The following is a 20,191-nucleotide window of genomic DNA, read 5'->3' on the forward strand; positions in this document are numbered from 1 at the left end:
GCCCAGGACAAGTGCCTGACAGAAAGAAGATGCTAATTCAATGTTTGTTGAATTGAGAGGTCATAGGATCTCTTCCCCTGTTTCCCAAGCCATTTCAACAGAATTAAAGCCTTCTTCCTCCTTCCCCAAAGTATCTTTTTATTTTACTTTTTTTACGTTTTTGCCAGAACTCAGGACTTTGTGCTTAAGCCACACCCACAGCCAACTCTAACTCTTTTTACTTTAGTTCTTTTTGGGATAGGGTCTTATATTTTTGTCTGGACTGCAGTCTTTCTGTTTGTGTTTCTCATGTAGCTGGGATGACAGGCGCAAATCACTGTTCCCAGCTGTTGGTTGAGAATGGGTCTCATTGACTTTTGTTGGTGATGGCCTCAAAACTGCAGTCCTCCTAATTTCCACCTCTTGAGTAACTAGGATTACAGGTATGAGCCACTGGGCCCGCCATTTTACTTTTTAAAAAGGAGTTGTAGGCCATATGCATGCCTGTAATGTTAGCTACACCAGAGGTGAAGACCAGCAGGATTGCAGTTCATAGCCAGCCCAGGCAAAAACAAGACCCCATTTCAACTATTTAGCTGGAGTTGGTGGTTTGTGTTTGTAATCCCAGTTCTACAGGTGGCATAGATTGGTGGCTCGCAGTCAAAGGTTGGCCCCTGGCCAAAAGGTGAGACCCTATCTGAAAAACAACTAAAGCAGAAAGGGGTGAGGAGGGATGGTTCGACTAGTAGAGCACCTAGCTAGCAAGCACAGGACCCTAAATTCAAACCCCAGTACTGTCCCCTTCAAAAAAGAAGTTGTATTATCTTTATAGTATTATATGAAACTCTTGAGCAGGTAACTTAACTCAGCATTAGGTACCTAAATAATAATTGGTGAATAATTGTTTTTTAGGAAATCGTCTTTTGACTGGTTCCAGCTCTTTGCAACTCTGGTCCAATGTTAACTTGCAGAAGCAAACTGAAGATGAAAATCCAGAGAAAATGGATCTTAACTTTGGGGACTGGAGATGCATTTGGCATTGCAAGTAAGCAATGAAGTAGAGGATTAGACTGGCCAGTCCATTCTGTGAATGATTTTCTTATAAATGCATTTCAGTTGGTATAGAACCATACTAACAGTCATGATCTTAGTCTGACATATCTTTTCTTGTACACAGATAATCTGCCATTTCCTATCTTTCAAAAATCCATTTTTTAAAAGAAAGATCAAACAAAATAACTAGAAAGAAATAAGAATGTGTGAGGCCTCTATAGAAGATCATTAAGTGAAAATTTGCTAAATCATACAAGGGAACAGAGAAACCTTTCATGCTTTTGAATTGAAGTATTCTTTTTGTGAGAAAGTCTGTTTTTCTCATATTAATGTAGATATGACCATAATCCTTGTTAAAATCCTATTGGAATTTCTACTTTGAGCATAGTTCTAAACATTTTGAAAGAACAAATTATGGGAAAATCAGGGAAATTCTGAAAGAAAAGAGTAAAACTATATAGTATAGTAAAATGAATTTCACAGTTGATCAAGCATTTTGTTAATATAGGAACAGACATTTTTAGGGCCCAGATTAGACTCAATTATGCATGGTCATTCCATATATAACATAGCTAGCTCTGTGAAGGAGAAAGTGAAGTTAGAGTCTCTTTCATACCTGGTACCAAAATAACCATCAGATGGAGGAAAATCATTGAATTTCTACAAATGACACATAAATATTAGAAGAACTCATGGGTGAATTTCTACAGTCTAGAGCTACAGTGTCCAATATGGCAGCTACTGAGCACATGAAGTACAGTCAGTCCAACTGGGATGTGCTGTTAGATGCATAGAGGATATCAAACTTGTACTAAATAAAAGAATTTACAATTTACGTGTGTATGATGTACATGCTGGATTTTAAAAGCTTAGCATGAAAAAAGTAAATACTCCAATAATTCTTTTGATTACATATCCAAATGATAATTTTCTTAGGTACTGGGTTAAATAAAACAAAACTAATTTTACCTGTCTATCTTTACTTTTTTCCCTGTGGCTGACAGAATAATTTTAAATTATCTTTTCAGCTAATTTTTGTCATTTATTTTACATCGCTGGTGGACAAAAATGCTGCTTTGTTTAAGGAAAGACATTCTAAATATGATAGCAAAAGTAGAAACTGAGAGATACGGGAAAATTAATGGTCTAACTGTATCAACAAAGCAGAAAGGCAGAAAAATACAAGGAAACAAAAACATGAGAGGAAATATGTGCAATTGGGGGGTAATGTTTTCTTTTGAAAGGAGGTCTTAAGCGTTACCTAGAGAAGAAAAGGGACCATGAGGGTAAACGACATTTCAGAATGTGCAGTGCATACATGACTCTCAGACCTCTCTCAATCAGAGCCTGAAATGTTCCAAAGGAATAAGGTGGCTCAGAGCTATCAGCAGTGTTTGGAGAAACAGGTTCTTATGGACTGTTAATAAGGGAGGGAGTGCAACTGATTCTTTCTTTCTAGAGAGCAGTTTGGAAGTATGAGTTGATAGGCTTAATTTTTTTTTTAATATTTTAAGATAGCAATTCCAGGTTTCTTTCATTCAACAGAGATATTTGTTAGGTACTTGTCATGTTCCAGGCAGCTGTAAAAGTGCTTTGAAGGGAAGGCGGATAATAAATCAGTAAACTGGTACAACAGATGTTAAGTAGAATTCTTCCTGACTCAATTTTATATGAATCAATAATAGGGCAGTTGTCAAATATCTCAGTGAGAGAAATGCAGATCTCCTATGTGTAAAACTTACAGAGGAGGCTTTGAAAGAACTGCTCCCGTATATTTTTTTTCCTCATCCAGGTCATATGCATTAAAAAAGGTTAGTATGCAGAGAGGGAACAGGATTTTGCACAAGTTATTGTTTGGAAAGAGATTTCCTGTGGAGGAGGGGCAGGAGAGTCCTGTTGCCTTTTCTACAGGTGTATTGAAGGCCTTCTGTAGGAGAACTTGAATGTGCTCTGTGAGTTGTCATAGAAGGAAAGTCCCAAATTTAGTACATGCCTAGCTGCCTTTGCTTTTTATTGTGAATGAGTTGGGAAGTTGGTGGTGGTTTTTAATAGGAGTACTGATACCTGGTTTCCTTTTAGTAAGCTGGTTCTAGGTGCTGGGAGCAATGGCTCACATCTATAGGGAGGTAGAGATCAGGAGGATGGCAATTTGAGGCCAGCCCAGGCAAAAAGTTAGAGGCCACATCTCATCCAATAAAATGGTGGATGTGGTGATGCATGCCGTGATTCTAGATTTGCAGGAAGCATAAATAGAATTGTGGCTCAAGCTGGCCAGGCATAAAAGCAAGACCTATTTGAAAAATAACTAAAGCAAAACGTGCTGGTGGCATGAATCAAGAGGTATAGCTCCTTCCAAGCAAGTGCAAGGCCCTAGATTCAAACCCCAGTACCACCAAAACAAAACAAACACAAAAAAGACAACTCTAGCTGCTGCTTTGAGAAAAAGTAGGGAAGCAAGGGCACAATCATGAACAGCAGGCAGTTTCAGTCATTTGTTTTTGTTGGTGGTGGTACTGGGCTTTGAACTCAGTCCTTCACACTTGTTAGGCAGGCACTCTACCACTTGAGCCACACCACCATCCCTTTTTGCTTCAGTTAATTTTTGAATAGGGCTGCTTTTGTTTGGGCTGGCCTGGACTAAGATCTTCCTAATTACTCTTCTCTCTTAGCTGAGATGATAGGCTCATGCCACCATGCCCAACTGTTCATTGGCTGAGATGCAGTCGAGGTACTTTGTTTTTGGCAGGGTTGACCTTGAACTGTGATCCTCCTAATCTCCCCCTCCCAAGTAGCTAAGATTACAGGCATGAGCCACCATACCCTGTATTCAGTGCATTTTTTTTTTGAAACATGTAGCCCAGGTTGGCTTTGAACTTGAGATTTCCCTACCTCAGCCTCTTGAATGCTAGAATTATAGGCATTATGGCACCTTGCCTGGCAATTTTAATACTTTGGATTATGATATCCCTAAAGTAAGCAGATGTTTAAAAAGTAAGTATGTGGAAGTGTTCATTGTACCACATTTTTTATTGGTGCAGCAAAAGAATTAGGAGATGGCAGAAATCATTGTATATGTGTTCCATGGAATGCCATAAGCCAGTAAAATAATTGTGCAGCTCTATATAACCAGACACATGAACACATTTTGCATCTAGATGCAAAGATATCCATGACATTTCTTTTTTTTTTTTTTATGGTGGTACTGGGGTTTGAACTTGGGGCTTCACACTTGCTAGGCAGGTGCTCTACCACTTGAACCATGTCTCCTTCCCAGTTCATAACATTTTAAAATAAGTAAATAATTTCACAAAGCAATTGTAATATTATTGTAATAAGGTTCCCAACCTATCATCCCTTTTCCCCTGCAGAAAGTAAATGGAGAAGGAGAGTAGAGAAAAAAGGGTCTGGAAGTCTGTATTAATGCATTGGTGACATTATACTTATTCATTTTCTTCTTTTCATCCATCAGTATCAACTTTTTCCATTATTTATTTATTTATTATACTTAGAATTGGAAAAAAAAGTCATTTGTATTTGAAATGAAACGTGGCAGAATTCCCCGTTGCATATTTGCGAATAAGTTTAGTGTACATCTAGCTATCTAAGCATGAATTAGACAAGACCAAAGAAAGAACTGATGGTGATGGGGGGGTGTTGAGGAGGGGAGGCAGTGCAAGGAGACAAGCAAAGTTCCTTTGAGAAGAAAAGGCAGTTATGTACCAAGTAGATGGGTGACACTGGCCACCTGAACCCATGCTCGCTTCACATCCTCTAGTACCCACATTTAACCTTTGGGTGGATGTTTCCCAGTGGAAGACAGAATTTATATTAAAATATTAACTCACTATCTGAAAATGTATTTCCTGGCATGGCGGCTCTGGAAATCAGATTTCCACGTTAAAAGGAAGCCATTCTTTCTTACATTTTAAGGAGACCAGCTATGATTTTTTTTAGGCTTTAAAAGGTTTTGACAAATCATTACTTGTATGATTCTTAGAAAATAGATATTTTATATTTAAAATTTATCTTAGTAGTTTGCTCATTTTTCAAATATACTTGAAAGTTAGGGGGCTGGTCCTGCATGGTGGCTCACAACTGTAAATCCCAGCACTCAGGAGGTGGGGACAGTAGAATCACAAGTTCAAAGCCAGCCTGGACTATATGGTGAGTTCCAGGCCAGCCTGGGCTACCCTTGCATGATCCTGTTTCTAAAAAGAAAAAAAATTAGGGTGCTAGTTCAGAGTTAGAGCATGTGCTTAGCAGTGCGAAACCCTAGGTTCAATCCCTAGCACTGAAAAAGAAAAAAAAGATTGTATTTTTAGAGCCGGTGCATCTGTTATCCCAGCACTGAAGCAGGAGGGCCACTTGAGCCTGGGAGTTGAGAGCCAGCCTGGGCAACATAAAAATGTGAAACTTAACACAGGAACTGATGACTTACAATTTTTTTTTTTTTTTTTTTGTGGTACTGAGCTTTGAACTCAGGGCTTCATGCTTGCTAAGCAGATGCTCCAGCACTTGAGTCATTCCACCAGCCCTTTTTTGTGATGGTTATTTTCCAGATAGAGTCTCAAGAAGTCTTTGCCTGTCTTGGCTTTGAACCTCAATCCTCCTGATTTCTGCCTCCTGAGTAACTAGGATTACAGGCGTGAGGCTCTGACACCTGGTTGAAGTATAATTTTAAGAATATTGAATTCTTCAATTTAATTTCCTTGCAAATTATTTATCTGTTTAATTTACAGAACTTCTTCTCAAGTTCATTTAATGAAATTTTCACCAGATGGAGAATTTTTTGCCACTGCTGGGAAGGTAAATTGTGAAAATGCTATTATCAAATTGTGTATTTAATTTTTATTTTGAAATTAAAATAATTAACAAAAATTCTTATACTGTATAATAGTTTAATTCACCCCCTCCATCCTTCTCCTTTATCTCTCCTCCCTGCCTTCCTAGAATAGTTTCAACATGTCTCTATTTTCCATTTTCATACATGAGATTTAACTTGAAAACATTAATTTCTATTAAAAATATTAAATAGAAAAATTGGCTAGATATCATAGTGCTGGAAGGCAGTATGGTGTAACAGACAGATGAGACTTAGAGGCAGATCTAGGTACACCCCAGCTGAACAAGCCTTCTCAGCTGGTGATGATGACCTGAGAGGCCATCTGTCATGGGCTTCATTTAGATATTGTATGTGGAGGACCGGCTTAGTGCTTTACATGTAATACATAGACAGTAAGCATAGCTTCTGCGTGTAGAGCTGATGTGTATAGACTGCATGTAAAATACACATCTTTGTGGGTTCATGGGAGGAACATTTGTGACCATTACTTAGTGCCCATACTTTGTTATTTCCTGTGGATTTTAGAACAGTGTATTTTCTTGAAATTGTTTCATGTTTAATCATTAATTCACAGAGTAGTTTGTAAAGTCCTTGTAGTTTGACTGAATACACTGTTCTCATGGCTCCAATCCTGCAAACTGAGCGTGAGATACTCTAAAACCACAGTAATTTTTAATTTTTAAAAATTCTTTAGAGGAGAGCAGTGGAGTATTCATTCTGATTGACTTTGCAGGTGGAAATTCAATTATAGATTAAGAGCAACACCTGGTACTAGTCTTTCTTAGTCTTGTTTGTCCAAATTAGGTACAGATTTGCTAGAAGACTTTTGTAAGAGTAGATGCTAACTAGTTGTGATCGTTGTCACATTTTATTTGAAAACTCATGACAATTCATGAAGTGTCCCTTTTTTCCATAATTAGCAATCTGTGTAATTCTGCTCATGGTGTTGCTCTTATTAGATACTTTGCTTATGGAAGAAGAAGCGTTTTTCATTGTCAGTCTTCCCTGAATGACTCTTTCCCCTCTATACTAATTAGCAAGTATTTTCCATGCTCCTACATTTCATTTCTCAGCGCACAGAAGTAATGTAATAGAAAATTATCAGAATCAGATTTTCTTCTCATTTTCTCAGTGCCCAACCCTTCCTCCTATCCCCAGGTTTCTGCTATTGAGGATAAAAATCTGACTTATTGTTTAGGGTTTTCTTTCTTTTCTTTTTTTTTTATTTGAGACAAGGTCTCCCCATGTAGCCCAGCTGGTCTGGAACTCACCATGTGGGCCAGACTGTCCTTGTACTTCCAGTTCTCCTGAGTATTAGGTAGGACCACAATGTCCATCGTACTGTTTGACTTTTAATTAAGTTGACTTTTAATTTATTAATTTGACTTTTAATTGATTCTGATCTGGATGTTTTTGTGTTCTTTTCCCCTTAGGATGACTGTCTTTTAAAGGTTTGGTATAATGTAGAAAACTGGCGGACAGCTGTTACCTCTCCAGATAGAAGTTCAGAAAAACAGTCCCAAGGAGAAATTGACTTTTCTTTTGTATATCTGGCCCATCCTCGAGCTGTAAATGGATTTTCCTGGCGCAAAACAAGCAAATACATGCCTAGGTTAGTAGACTGGTCATGTTTTCCTATATGTTAAGCAAAGCATCATCATTGTGACTTTTAGGTTTTCTCACTTTGAGAGTCTTTGAAGATTAGAGGGATACAAGGTAGTCCCTGGCCTAACACCTCACGCTCTGAGTCAGCTATGACTGACACTTAGGATGAGAGTCATGTGAAAAGAGATTGAGCTGAGATTGTTTACCTCCATGTCAGAAGTCTTTGCATGTTTTCTTCTCTGTGCTTTGTGTCCAATTCCTTTGTTTCTTATTTTCACTTGGCTGTTTATGTGGGTTTTCTCACATTTACTCTCCTCATTTTGTACTTTCTAGTATATGTGTCTTCTGGTTTCTTTCTTAAAAAAGAGCTTTATTGAGAGGATATAGCACGAGTCTTCAGCACTTACCTGTCTGCACCCAGCATCTTTGAGGAGAATAGGCTGATCTTGCTCTGAATTAGGCATTAGTTCAACCCATATAATCACACTTGTGCATACCTGTTAGTACTTTTCTTTCCTGTAGTCTTTGAGAAACTTGATATCACACTGAGTTTTCCCCTATACTTGTGTTAAGTCAGAGAAGCCTAATCTTTCAGTGTATGCAGAAATCACTTTTGTAACACCTGGTAGCTTTCAATGTGGCATCACCATGTATGTTTTCCTCTTACCTCCTCAGTATTCTGTGACTTTGGTCATTTGAGACAGTCTAAACTAATCTCTGCTTGTATACCCACATCATTAGTTGACTTTATTTTGCTCTTCTGTTTTTTGTAGTATTTCCAGTTGAACTCAGGGCCTTGAGCTTGCTAGGCAGATGCTCTACCACTTGACCATGCCCCACCCTTTGCATTTAGTCGTTTTTGGGATAGTGTCTCACTTCTTTTTTTTTTTTTCGGTGGTGTGGGGTTTGAACTCAGGGCCACACACTTCTTATGTATGTACTCTACTATTTAAGTCACTCTGCCAGCCCTTTTTTGCCTTGGATTTTTTTTTTTTTTTTTGAAATAGGGTCTTGCGAACTATTTGCCTGGGCTGGCTTTGAGCAGTGATACTCCTGACCTCTTCTTCCTGAGTAACTAGAATTATAGGCACAAGCCACCATGGCCTGTCTGGTCTTGCATTTTTGCTCTGGCTGCCTGGACCTCCTATTTATACTTCCCACATAGTTGGGCACATAGATGTGCATCACCACACCCAGCTGTTGGTTGAGATGGGGTCTTGCAAGTTTTTTGCCTGAACTGGTCTCAGACCAAAATCCTCCTGATCTCTGCCTCCCGAGTAGCTGGAATTAGAGGCTTGAGCTGCTGTACCCAAATATGTCTAGATTTTTTGAGTTATAGTACAGTAGTTACTTTCCTCCTACTGAGGCCCGCCAGTCTAACAAAGCATAGGTATGGGAAGGATAAGTAGTGGTTCCGTTCTTTAGAAGACGTGCCATTTCTTTGGGCTGAGGGACAGTGGTATGGACAGTGTGTATTGTTAACAAAAGCAACCTTCCCTCAGCTTCAGTCAGACTATTGCTGTTTCCTCTCAGGCTGTCACTACATAAATAAAATGTGCTCAGAGTAGAATGAGGTCATGACAGATGTTAACTACTGATTTAAAGTTCTGAATGATCCCAGCTGTCATCATTAACTGCAGGCCTTTTAGACCTGTCTTAGGATCACATCATTTCATCTGACTCATTTGCAGATGCTCCATCCACCAACTATTCAAAGGAGGCTCATGAGTTTCTGCAGCTCACTTTGTGCTGGCAAAACTGATCATAGGGAAGACAGTGGCAGATGCCTTAAACTGAGCCATTAAAGGTGTCTGCTAATAGCAATAAAGAATTGTAGTTAAAAAAAAAAAACTTCTGGCCATGCATTTTCTGTCTAAACTAAATTCTATAGCATACAGAACTGTGGTGATTAGAGCTAGAATTTTGCATGAGACTTATCACTGAGCTACACCCCCAGTCCAGTTATGACATTTTTTTGAGGTCCCCAGAACTTTATTTTCAGATTCATGTCACTTAAAAATCAACTAATCTTCTTGAGCTTCTTTAGTTTTCATTTTTGATTCACCAATTTCCAGCAGGTATACGGTAGGAAGGCTGACCCTTTCTCATGAGAAGGATCCCATCAAAGTCCATTGGTTTTTTGTTGTTTTTAGCAGTACTGGGTGTTGAACTCAAAGCCTTGCTCTTGCTTGGCAGGTGCTCTTCCACTTGAGCCATACCTCCAATCATTTTTGCTTTGGTTATTTTTGAGATAGGGTCTCACTTTATGCCTTAGCCAGCCTAGACTGCACTCCTATTTATGTTTCCTGCATAGCTGGGATGACAGGTACATGCCATCACTCCTAGCTTTGATTGGTTGAGGTGGGGTCTTGCAGACTTTTTGCCCATGCTGACCTTGAACTATGATCCTCCTAATCTCTATCTCTTGACTAGCTAGAATTATAGACTTGAAGCACCACACCTAGCCTGCTTTTTCTTTTTTTTTTTTTTAATTTTTCTTTTATTATTCATATGTGCATACAAGGATTGGTTCATTTTAGCCTGCTTTTTCTGATTTTTCAGTATGTAAGGTAGTTGCTTTGTTTTGCTTTACTTTTGAGGCTGAATTGCTGTATTGTTGAGAACCTAAACTCCCGGGCTCAGCTTTCTAAGTAGTTAGAACTTACAGGTGTGTACTACTATGCCTGACATTTAGTTTATTAAATTGAGGCTCTCTAATGAGTGAATACTGTATGCAGAGGGACTGCTAGGTTGAGAAGAATGGGTGTTTTTGTGATGAGCATTTACTTCTTTGCTAATTCTTGGTGGCTGTAGGACAAGTTGGAAGGTTTGGAGATGCCCTGCAAGAACCCCTAAAGGTTGGCTGCAGATAAAAATTTAAAACCATCTTAGCTTGTTATTATATCAAGATAGGACAGGTGTTGGGGACACTTTACCTATCACATGGTTGCTTTCTATAAAGTTATACCTGTTGAATTTTTTTTGCTATTTGTGCGTGTGTGCGGGGTGGTTAACTATACATGAATTTGAGATGCCATTGAAGAAAAGATATGTTAGTAAAGAAGTGAGGGAAGGAGATAGTGCCAGAGAAATGCCTCAAACCCGTCAAGGTAGTTAGTTCGTTCACACCTTTTGTATGTCACCAGTCAGTTGTTTACACTGCCTAGCCCTAAGGTGTCCTGATGAGAGACACTGGGCCATGTGTCCATCATGGCCATAGCCCTCTCATGTTTGTGAATTGTGACCTTCCTTGCTTGCTTTGTTCCTCTTGTCTAAGTTCTTGTGCCTCTTTTATTTGCTCTCTTCAGACCTTTAGTCACTCCCTTCTGCTGTTCTCTTTTTATAAGTCTTTCCAGTTACTCATCAACAATTTGAACCTTGGACTTTTGTGGTGTATTTTCTTCTGTTTCTATTTGCTTACTTTCTTTATATTTGCCATAATCTGTGAATATGTTAAAATCTGAGATAGGGATAAAAAAACATTGCAGGTGAGGGATGAGCCTGAGGGAAGGAAAAGAGGGAGAGGAGCACAAGGAGTTTAGGAAGGAAAGAAAAGAGAGGGATATTAGGAGGAGAGGTAGAAAAGGAAGGTGACCTGGAGAGGCTAAGAGTAAAGCATTTTCAGAGGAAGGAGGAGCCCAGAGAAGAGGTGGGAAGGTGGAGGAAGGCAGGGGAGAGTAGACGGAGAAAGATGGAAGAGAGGGCCAGAGGCAGAGAAATGAGAGAATGGGGGAGGGAAGCTGAAAAGGAGAGCAACCCAGACAAAATATGCTGTTTTCTCATCTCTTCTGCCATATGTTCTTTTTAAGTCATGTACATGCTTAAAAAAATGATTTCTTTTTCTCTTGGATTTAAATTGTTTTCTTTTAGTTCTGGATATCTGGGCCTTGTACATGTTAGGCAAGTGCTCACTACTGATCTGTATCCCAGCAAGTGATTTCTTTTTCTGTTTTTGAACACACTGTTTCCTAATAAAGTCTTCTACTGCTGGTTTATTTGTAATCAGGTAGATATTTTGGAACAAGTGCCAACTACAAGATATTGTGACTCTTTTGTTTTCTTTCCTTTTCTTTTCTTTCTTTCTTTCTTTTTTTTAACTTGCTAAGTTACCTGTAGTCGGTAGTTCTTGTTGATGGGATTCAGATTTTGAGCTCTGGATGCTCATGAAGTTTTAAAATACTGATTAATTGAGTTTTACTTTTACTTTGAGGTAGTTACAAGAAGGAAATAAACTGCAAGTTAAGGATGACTAAGGAGGGAGTGGTCAGTATTGATTTTTTCTTGGATTTTCTTTCTTGGGTGTAGGTAGTCAAGGAGAGGGTACATATACTAAGTAGTTACTGTGCAAAAAGTGAAAAAGAAACACTATGAAATGATTTGAGTAATACCTGTCCTCAGAATAAATAAAAAATATTGTTAGGTGATGTAGATTTTTCTTGCTTGTCAACTGAGGGATTAGAGCTTGATTTCACTCACTTTTTGTTTTTTAGATGTAGAAAGAATTTTTTTTCTTTTTTAATGTGGTACTGGGGTTTGTACTCAGGGCTTCACGTGTTAGGCAAGCACTCTACCAATTGAGCCACTCTGCCAGCCTTATACGTAGGAAGAATCTTAGATTATGAAAATAAGAACTAGTAAATTCTAGGCAATTAAGAAACAGGTTGACAGACATTTACTTCAATGAGCACTCTCTCTCTCTCTCTCCCTCCCCATATATATATATATAGAGAGAGAGAGAGACATCTTCATTGTTACATTGGCTGTGTGCATTTAGTCATAAAAACATTGCAGAATATCTGTGATAGTGTTTAAAATTTGTATTCTTCCTCTAAAGTCTTTTTATTCCCTAGGGCTTCTGTATGTAATGTGCTGTTGACTTGCTGCAGAGATAATGTATGTCGTCTTTGGGTAGAAACATTTTTACCAAATGATTGTTTGTTGTATGGAGGCGACTGCAACCATTGGTCTGAACCAATTAACTTAACAAATAACTTCAAGAGAAATGCTTCCAGCAAAGAAAGAGTTCAAAATGCTTTAGAAGTGAGTTTTTTCATTGTTATTTCTACAAGTTTTAAAATCTTTTGTAAGTTGCCTTTTTAATTTTTTTGTAACAGTAATATTATAAAACAGTCTGTGTCTTAGGAAAACAACTCTCAGGTGTTTTGGTTTCATCTCAAAAAATTTACTTGAGGATTTTATCTTTTGCATAAAACTACCTATAATATTGAAGTTAATCTTGGCTTAATAGTAATAAACATTATTATTCTTGACTTAGCCGATGTATATAAAGTGAATTAAAATCTGAGAATGCATAGGTTTGATTGTTAAAGTTATTTCCCTTAGAGTGTGGTATACACTTGTTTATCATGTGCTGTTCTGCCATTTGTTGTCTTTAGACCCACCAGAACTTGGAGTCTTTATTTTACTAAGTAATATTGAAAGAAAAAATGAGTTTTTGACGTTGGGACTAATTGAAGATAGAATAGTAATACACTTATTATTTTCTTAATATCTAAAACAAGAAGTGATTTTAAAAGAGTTTATCTTTGAATCCTTTGTGTGATTGTGGAGCATCTATTTTTGAAGTTTCAGTAGTATTCTGATGGTTCAGAATACAATTAAATGTACATTGCATTGTATACTCAACAATAGAGTAATAACAGCTGAAAGAAGTCCTAGACTAAGAATCTGAACAGAGTTCTGCTTTTGGCTTTGCTTCTTACTAGTGAGATGACTTTGAAGTCCATATAAACTTTTATGGTGTGAAAGTGAAGTGACACAGTGTTTGCAGTGCTTGCTCATGGGATCAAATGAGATGATCCCTGTGAAAATGCTTTATAATTAGGAAACGTTCTAATGTGTGATGGTAATGTGGAACTCTTCACGTCCTGGAAGCAAGCTGTAGACAAAGAGAACAGTTTATACAGAGATGTCTCTGTTCACAGAAACATCATTAGAAAATGTCTTTCTGACTTTTCAGCTCGGGAAATTAATTTTAAGAAAATAAACTGAATAAAATTTGCAAATATTGGGTGCAGGTTAAAAGAGGAGTCCAGGTACTTTCAAGTTCTGGCTTTAATCTTCAGGATTCAAATTTGCTAAGCAAACATTGAAAAATGTTAACTTACAACACTTATTATGTAAACTCATATGACCTAACAAAGTAAGCATTTGTTTTACTTTTTATGTTTTATTTTATTTTTGAATTAGCATGTGTTAATATTTCTTGGGAATTTCATCTTGACAATTCCATACGTGTGTACAGTGTACTTTGCACATGCTCATCCCCTCCGTTCTATTACCATTCCCCCTTACTTTGTTCTGCTCACACAGGTAAACCTGAGGCCTTTTCGTAGAGGCCGCAGGAGATCACTTGCCCTCGTAGCACATACCGGCTACCTGCCTCACCAGCAGGATCCTCATCATGTCCACAGGAATGCCCCACTGCATGCCAATGCACTGTGCCACTTTCACATTGCAGCCAGCATCAACCCTGCCACAGGTAACACAGCATAGCTCACAATGTGTTTTTGAAGTCAAGTAAACTGATTTTACAACTAATACATTTATACTGTTAGCTATTAAAGATGTAAATATTGGAGGTGACTTCCTTGGTGCCAAGTTTTCATTGTAGCCAAATCACTGGTTTCTGTTTGTCTACTTGCTTATGAGGGCAATGGTTTGGGTTATGGCACAAGCTCTTGATAAACCATTGAGATTTATTGTTAGTTTATCAAAAGTTGAGATTTGAGGTAATGCTTAATGCCACAGAAGTAGTACTTTATAGTCACTTTCTAGTTATGAAAACCATTGAGCTTGGTACTTGATTTCTGGATTCATTTCATAAAGAATTACAAAAGTTATAACTGAAGTTAAAGGTAAGACACTTACCTTTAGTAAAATATATATATTTTTAGACACACTGAAAGATCTAGAATACCTGGGTCTACTTATGACTTTGGAGATTTAAGTTCTTATCACGTTAATAAATTATTTATTTATTTATTTATTTATTTTGCGATACTGGGGCCTGAAGTTGAGCTACTCCACCAACCCTATTTTCATGATGGGTTTTACTAGATATGGTCTCAAGGAACTATTTGCCAGGGCTGGCCCTGAACCATGATCCTGATCTCTGTTTCCTGAGTAGCTAGGATTACAGGAGTGAGCTTCCAGTGCCTGGCAGTGAATTTTTTTGTGAGTATAAAAAGCAGTAGTCACAGTTGAGGCATTTAAAGTAGAATCTTGAAATATTACTTTAAGAAATTAAAGATAATATTTGCACATGATAAGCACCATCTGTAGAAAGTGTTGAAGTAAAAGCCTCCATTCACCTCTATTTTAGTCCCTCACCCTAGAATATATTATATTATTATATATATTGTGGAAAATTCTTAAGCATCAGTTAAGCATAGCCTATTGTCATGTAGCTGTTTTCATTCTGCATTTTTCAGGAAAACATAGCAATAAGTTAATAAGCTCCATTAGTTACTTGAATAGAATTTTATCCATCAAGGTGAGAAGTGCTCTGAGAAGTTGAAATGTTGAGGTTCTTGTAGTGAGAATGAAAAGTATGTTTTGATCTTTTTAGTGTTTACTTGTTTGACAGTACTATTTCTAAAAGTACCCATGAACCAAGAAAATATAAATGGGAGAATATTGAATGATCTTTGTTAAAAATTATAGCCTTGGAAAGATTATCACCTTTTTCAAAAGATTATGTTGTTAGTTATAATACATAGTTACATGTAAGACTAGTGGAGTAATTTTTGAAATTTCTTGCTGAGTACAGGGCAGTATTGGGGTGGGAGTGTGCAGCTCAGTGGTAAAGTGCCTACCCAGCAAGCGTGAGACCCTAGGTTTGATCCCCAGCACCTCAGAGAAATTAAATTTACAAAGAAAGAGCAAGATTATGAGAATTAAAAAAAAGCTTGAATTCTCACACTGATGGAAAAGGCCTGAGAAAGGGACCCTATGTTCTAGCGTGGCATCTCCTTGACTATCTTCCAGTAAGGATAGGTTGCTAAGAAAAATGGAGAGCGTGTCAAAACAAGTGTTACTAGAAGCTAGACTGGACCCTAAAGAATTCCTTCCAAATTCCATCTGTTGGGCTATCTTTCCACATGCCATATGTCTTACTCAAAGCGCAGCTCTTATATTTGTTTTCACATTTGCTCCCCCATCACTAGACTAGACTAGAGGAGTTGGTAAAAACATGTTCTCACAGTTCTAGTTCTTATACTTACCCTGAAGATTTTTTTTTTATAGAAATGACATTATTCAAATTCTTTGGGTGAGGTAAAGACACAGAAGAAGGTGGAGTTTCCTTTAGCTAGTATACTTCTGCTAAACACCAGCATTATCCCTTCTGTCCTCTGTACAGTCTCCTAAAACATTGCTAATCTCATTTGAAGTGACTGCAAGTCAATATGAGAAATGTTACCTACAGCTTCTGGGGTAGCCGTGGCACTAATGTATGTCCAATCAAGAATAATGTGTTGGTGATTTAGCCCTTCAATGCTTTTATTGGGTACTTAGTCTATACCAGGATAGGGACTAGAGATAGTGATAGGAACTGAAGGTACAGTGGCAATCAAAACAGGTATCATCCTGCTGTTGTGAAGTACATGATCATGTAAGTGATAAATAAATATTAATCAAGTAATTATCCTAAGGAATGTGTAGGTAATAAACAGAAGCTTTTGGATTGGATGTTTCTAGTAGAACAGAAAGGAGAAAGGTTCTTTTTATCTTTTCCCTTACCATTTATCTCCTATAGTATTCTTTCTGTTGGTGTCTAACAATAGACACATTGTTTGAACAGACAATTCAATTAATTCTTCTTTTATCTTTAGTTGGAGAAAATTATGTTCCTTGAATCTACTCTAGCCTTTATGTATCTGCAGATGCCAGCATGATCCAGATTTGATTTAATAATAATAGACTTAAATTTTTCTTTACTTGTATTAATTAGCAATTGTCATTTGTCATGTTGCCTGGATTTGTGCCTCAATATACGTGATTTAGCAGTTATATCAAAAACAACACCAAGGAACAATTATTTTTTAGCTGCAGTGGTCTATCTTAAATCCTTTCCTTGAGCATGAGGAGGGATTCTCAGTTTAATACTGCTTCACTTCTGTCTTGATGCTGATAGATAAGCAATGTCCATCTCGGAATTAGGTGGCTAGGTCATTGTACAAGTTAAAGAGTGAGGCTGTCGATTAAACATAATGTGACTATCAAGATGCCTAAGTTACTAGTTCCTTTGGCATTAATAACAGCATTTTCCATTGCCAGTCAGGCTGAAGAATGCTTTTTACCATAATTTTTGATAATTCACAAGATACTCTTTTAAACACATCTACAAATTATCCATGTTTCTGTTTCTTCTGTTTGTTAGGATTAAAGAAAACATGGATAATTAAATTATATGACCTAGAATATATAATTTTATCTTTTATTTTCATTTTATTACAAATTTGTTCAAATCCATAGAATGTGCAGCAACAATTCTGGACAGTGATGTGTCAGTATGGGCTCATCAGTTGTAACAAGAATATCACTGTGGTAGTGGATGTTGAAAATGGAGACACTGTGCATATGTAGGAACCAAAGCTGTGTGAGTGTTTCTGTACTTTTCTCTCAGTTTTACTGCGGACCTAAAATTGCTCTAAAACAGTCTAAGAAACAAAAATAAAATTGCATTAAATTAAGAAGTGGAGAACTCTGTCTCATACAAAAAATAAGTGTGTAATAGTCAATAATCAAAATAGGAGATGTGAACATTTTCTTTGCTAGAATGGGAAATTTTAAATTTTGTGATTTGTTTTCTTTGCAGACATTCCACTTCTTCCATCTATCACGTCTCTGAGTCTAAGTGAAAATGGAGAGGCGAGCGGGCCCTTTGTGGTGCACTGGTTAAACAACAAAGAGCTGCATTTCACATTGTCCATGGAAGTCTTTTTACAGCAGCTTAGAAAGAGTTGTGAACAGCCATCTTCTGAGGCCAGTGTAGAGGACGCTAACCAGGCAGATGTGAAGTCTGATGAAGGTAAGGGTTTAAGAAGAATGAAAAGTGTGTAGTTGTGCTCAACATACCAACAGTTTTGCCTCAGAGTGGAGATGGGCTATTGTCAGGAATAAAGCCCAGATCCTAAGGCATAGTGCTCACTTAGTAAACCCAGTGCAAATTTCCTGTCCACACAGTGATTAAGAACTCAGGGTCCTCTGTTCTTAAGGTTTTATCAGCCTCTAGGACCTTACTATTTAAAGGACTGACTGTGGACTGCTGGTGTCAGCTCTGCCAGGAGCCTGTTAGAAATGTGTAGCGTCAGGCTTATGCAGAGCTACCGCAGCTGGACCTGCAGTTCAGTGACATTTCCAGATGACTTGTGCATTCAAGTTGAGAAGTGTGTCTCTGCAATCATCCTGTAGGTGGTATAGAGAGAGAAGAGGAGAAGGTATAACTGTCTCTCAGCCTTGACATACTTCACTTACATTCTCATTCCATCAGCAAGAGTCAGTCACAGAAACCCAGTGTAGACCCTGACTGGATAGATGTTACGTACCAAGGACTGGGGAGTATTACTGAGGTGTATAACTTGCCGTCTCTACTGCCATCTGTGGTTCAGAAATTAGTTTGCTTGAAGAGTTTTTTGTCCTTGTTTTTGGTTTTATCGGTTTGTTTTCTTTGATTTTTTTTGGTACTGAGGATTGAAAACATGACCTCACCAGTGCCCCTACCACTGAGCTACATCACTAGTCTCAAAGTTTCAATTACAAGATTTTTCATGATTCTCAGAAAAAATAAAACTGTACTGACACAGATATAAAGTTTCCTCATTTTCAGTGTTTGTACACACACGTATACAGGCAATTTTTTAACATCGTATTGCAGATGTTCATTTTTAAATAAAAATAATGCTCTTCAACTTGTAATTCCACTGACTAATGCGAGGTTTTCTGTCTCGCTAATTTTAGTGTTCTTTGAGATGAAAGTTTAACAGTTCTTCTGTTGGTATACATTTGAATTGATTTAAATAATTTCTTGCTATACTACGAATACCTGCCCAAGGACACATCTTTTCATCTTTGTGTGAGTTTTTTCTGTAGCATAGATTCCTTCATGTTGAATTATCAGGAAACATAGATTTTAATATCAATAACGTCAGATAAATTACCCTCTGATAATGTTTTACCAGTTTCTATTTTCTCTAAGTGTATCCAGATGTGCTTTTTTCACATCCTTTCAACACTGGATTTTTCATTACATTGCTTTTTTTTTTAGTTTGCATTTTCTTGTTATAAATTAAACATAATAATATCTTTGCCAGGTGTCAGTGGCTCACATCTGTAATCCTAGCTACTCAGGAGGCAGAGATCAGGAGGATCACAGTTCAAAGCCAGCCCAGGCAAATAATTCCACGAGACCCTTCACAAAAATAGGGCTGTTGGAGTGGTGAAGGCCTTGAGTTCAAGCCCCAGTACTGCAAAAAACAAACCAACAAACAAAAACTTTCATGATTTTTTAAAAAATATTTATTAATTTATTACATTTATTTTGTTTCCTTTCATTTTATTTATTTTAGGACAAGATCTCATTTATGTAGCCCTGGCTGGACTTGAACTTGAAATCATTCTGCCTCAGACTCCTGGGTGCTGGAATTATAGACATGTATCACCATGCCCAGCTCCTTTATGTTTCAATTCTTCAGATATTGACTTTTCATGCCCTTTGCCCAAATTTCTGTCATTTTTCATTTTCTTAATCATTTGTGTGTCTTGGCTTATTTTCTTTTAAATCTGGTAAATAGTCAAAACATTTTTTTAAAGTGCTTTTTAAGAAAGGCTCTATATTTGTAAGGTACAGTTGAGGGAGGGGTACAGGGGGGCTGGAAGTTGAAAGATGTGAGAATATATTTGTATTTACCTGTATTAATAAGTTGATATACAAGTTTATGTTTAATTACCGATGTGTTCAAGGAAATCTGGAAATTGGGCCCCATACATGTATCTCTTTAAAATGGTGGTTTTACTAATGCAGATACTTTAAAGCGACAGAGGCCAATAGGAGAAGGGGACCAGGAACTAGAGAAAAGGTTAGTTCGAGAAGAATTAATTTAGAAGGTAACACACATATACAAGAAAGCAATGGCAAGTCAACTCCCTGTATAGCTATCCTTATCTCAACTAGCAAAAACCCTTGGTCCTTCCTATTATTGCTTATACTCTCTCTTCAACAAAATTAGAGATAAGGGCAGAATAGTTTCTGCCTGGTAGTAAGCGGGTAGGGGGGGAGAGGGAGGGGACAGAGAGGTAAGGGAGGGGGAAAGGGGAAGAAATGACCCAAACATTGTATGCACATATGAATAAAAAAAAAAAGAATTGTTATTAAACTACAATTTATTACTTTAAAAAAAAAGAATCTGAAGTTAAAGAAAAATAAAATAAAATGGTGGTTTTATAATGTTATTCATGTTAGCTATAAATGCATACACTAGAGGACAACTCTCACCACACTAAGGTTTGGATAAATCTGGTACTATGAAGAAAGAGAAAGTAGTGAAATCAGATATTTCAAAAATTGCTTCTCTTTCTCATTTTGCCATGAGGAAACCTGAGGTCCAGAGAAGTCATGTAGTTCAGTGTGGGTTAGTTGAGTGGTTACTTTACACATTGCCTGTTTTGCTTCTCACTCTTTGTCCTTTT

General features: G+C 37.4%; 1 protein-coding gene across 8 annotated transcripts in view; it reads left to right on the forward strand.

The window, feature by feature from the left end:
- The window catches only part of Dmxl1 (Dmx like 1), a 132,795-nt gene that overhangs the window by 24,406 nt on the left and 88,198 nt on the right, over positions 1-20,191 (forward strand). For all 8 annotated transcript variants that reach the window (XM_074057012.1, XM_020168526.2, XM_074057015.1 and 5 more), the window contains 6 exons: positions 892-1,024; positions 5,772-5,838; positions 7,309-7,487; positions 12,331-12,520; positions 13,814-13,982; positions 17,322-17,534. In XM_074057012.1, the coding sequence (XP_073913113.1) occupies positions 892-1,024; positions 5,772-5,838; positions 7,309-7,487; positions 12,331-12,520; positions 13,814-13,982; positions 17,322-17,534 (951 nt within the window). The remainder of the gene's footprint in view (positions 1-891; positions 1,025-5,771; positions 5,839-7,308; positions 7,488-12,330; positions 12,521-13,813; positions 13,983-17,321; positions 17,535-20,191) is intronic.

Source organism: Castor canadensis, chromosome 16, assembly GCF_047511655.1.
Source record: "Castor canadensis chromosome 16, mCasCan1.hap1v2, whole genome shotgun sequence".
Taxonomy (NCBI): Eukaryota; Metazoa; Chordata; class Mammalia; order Rodentia; family Castoridae; genus Castor; species Castor canadensis.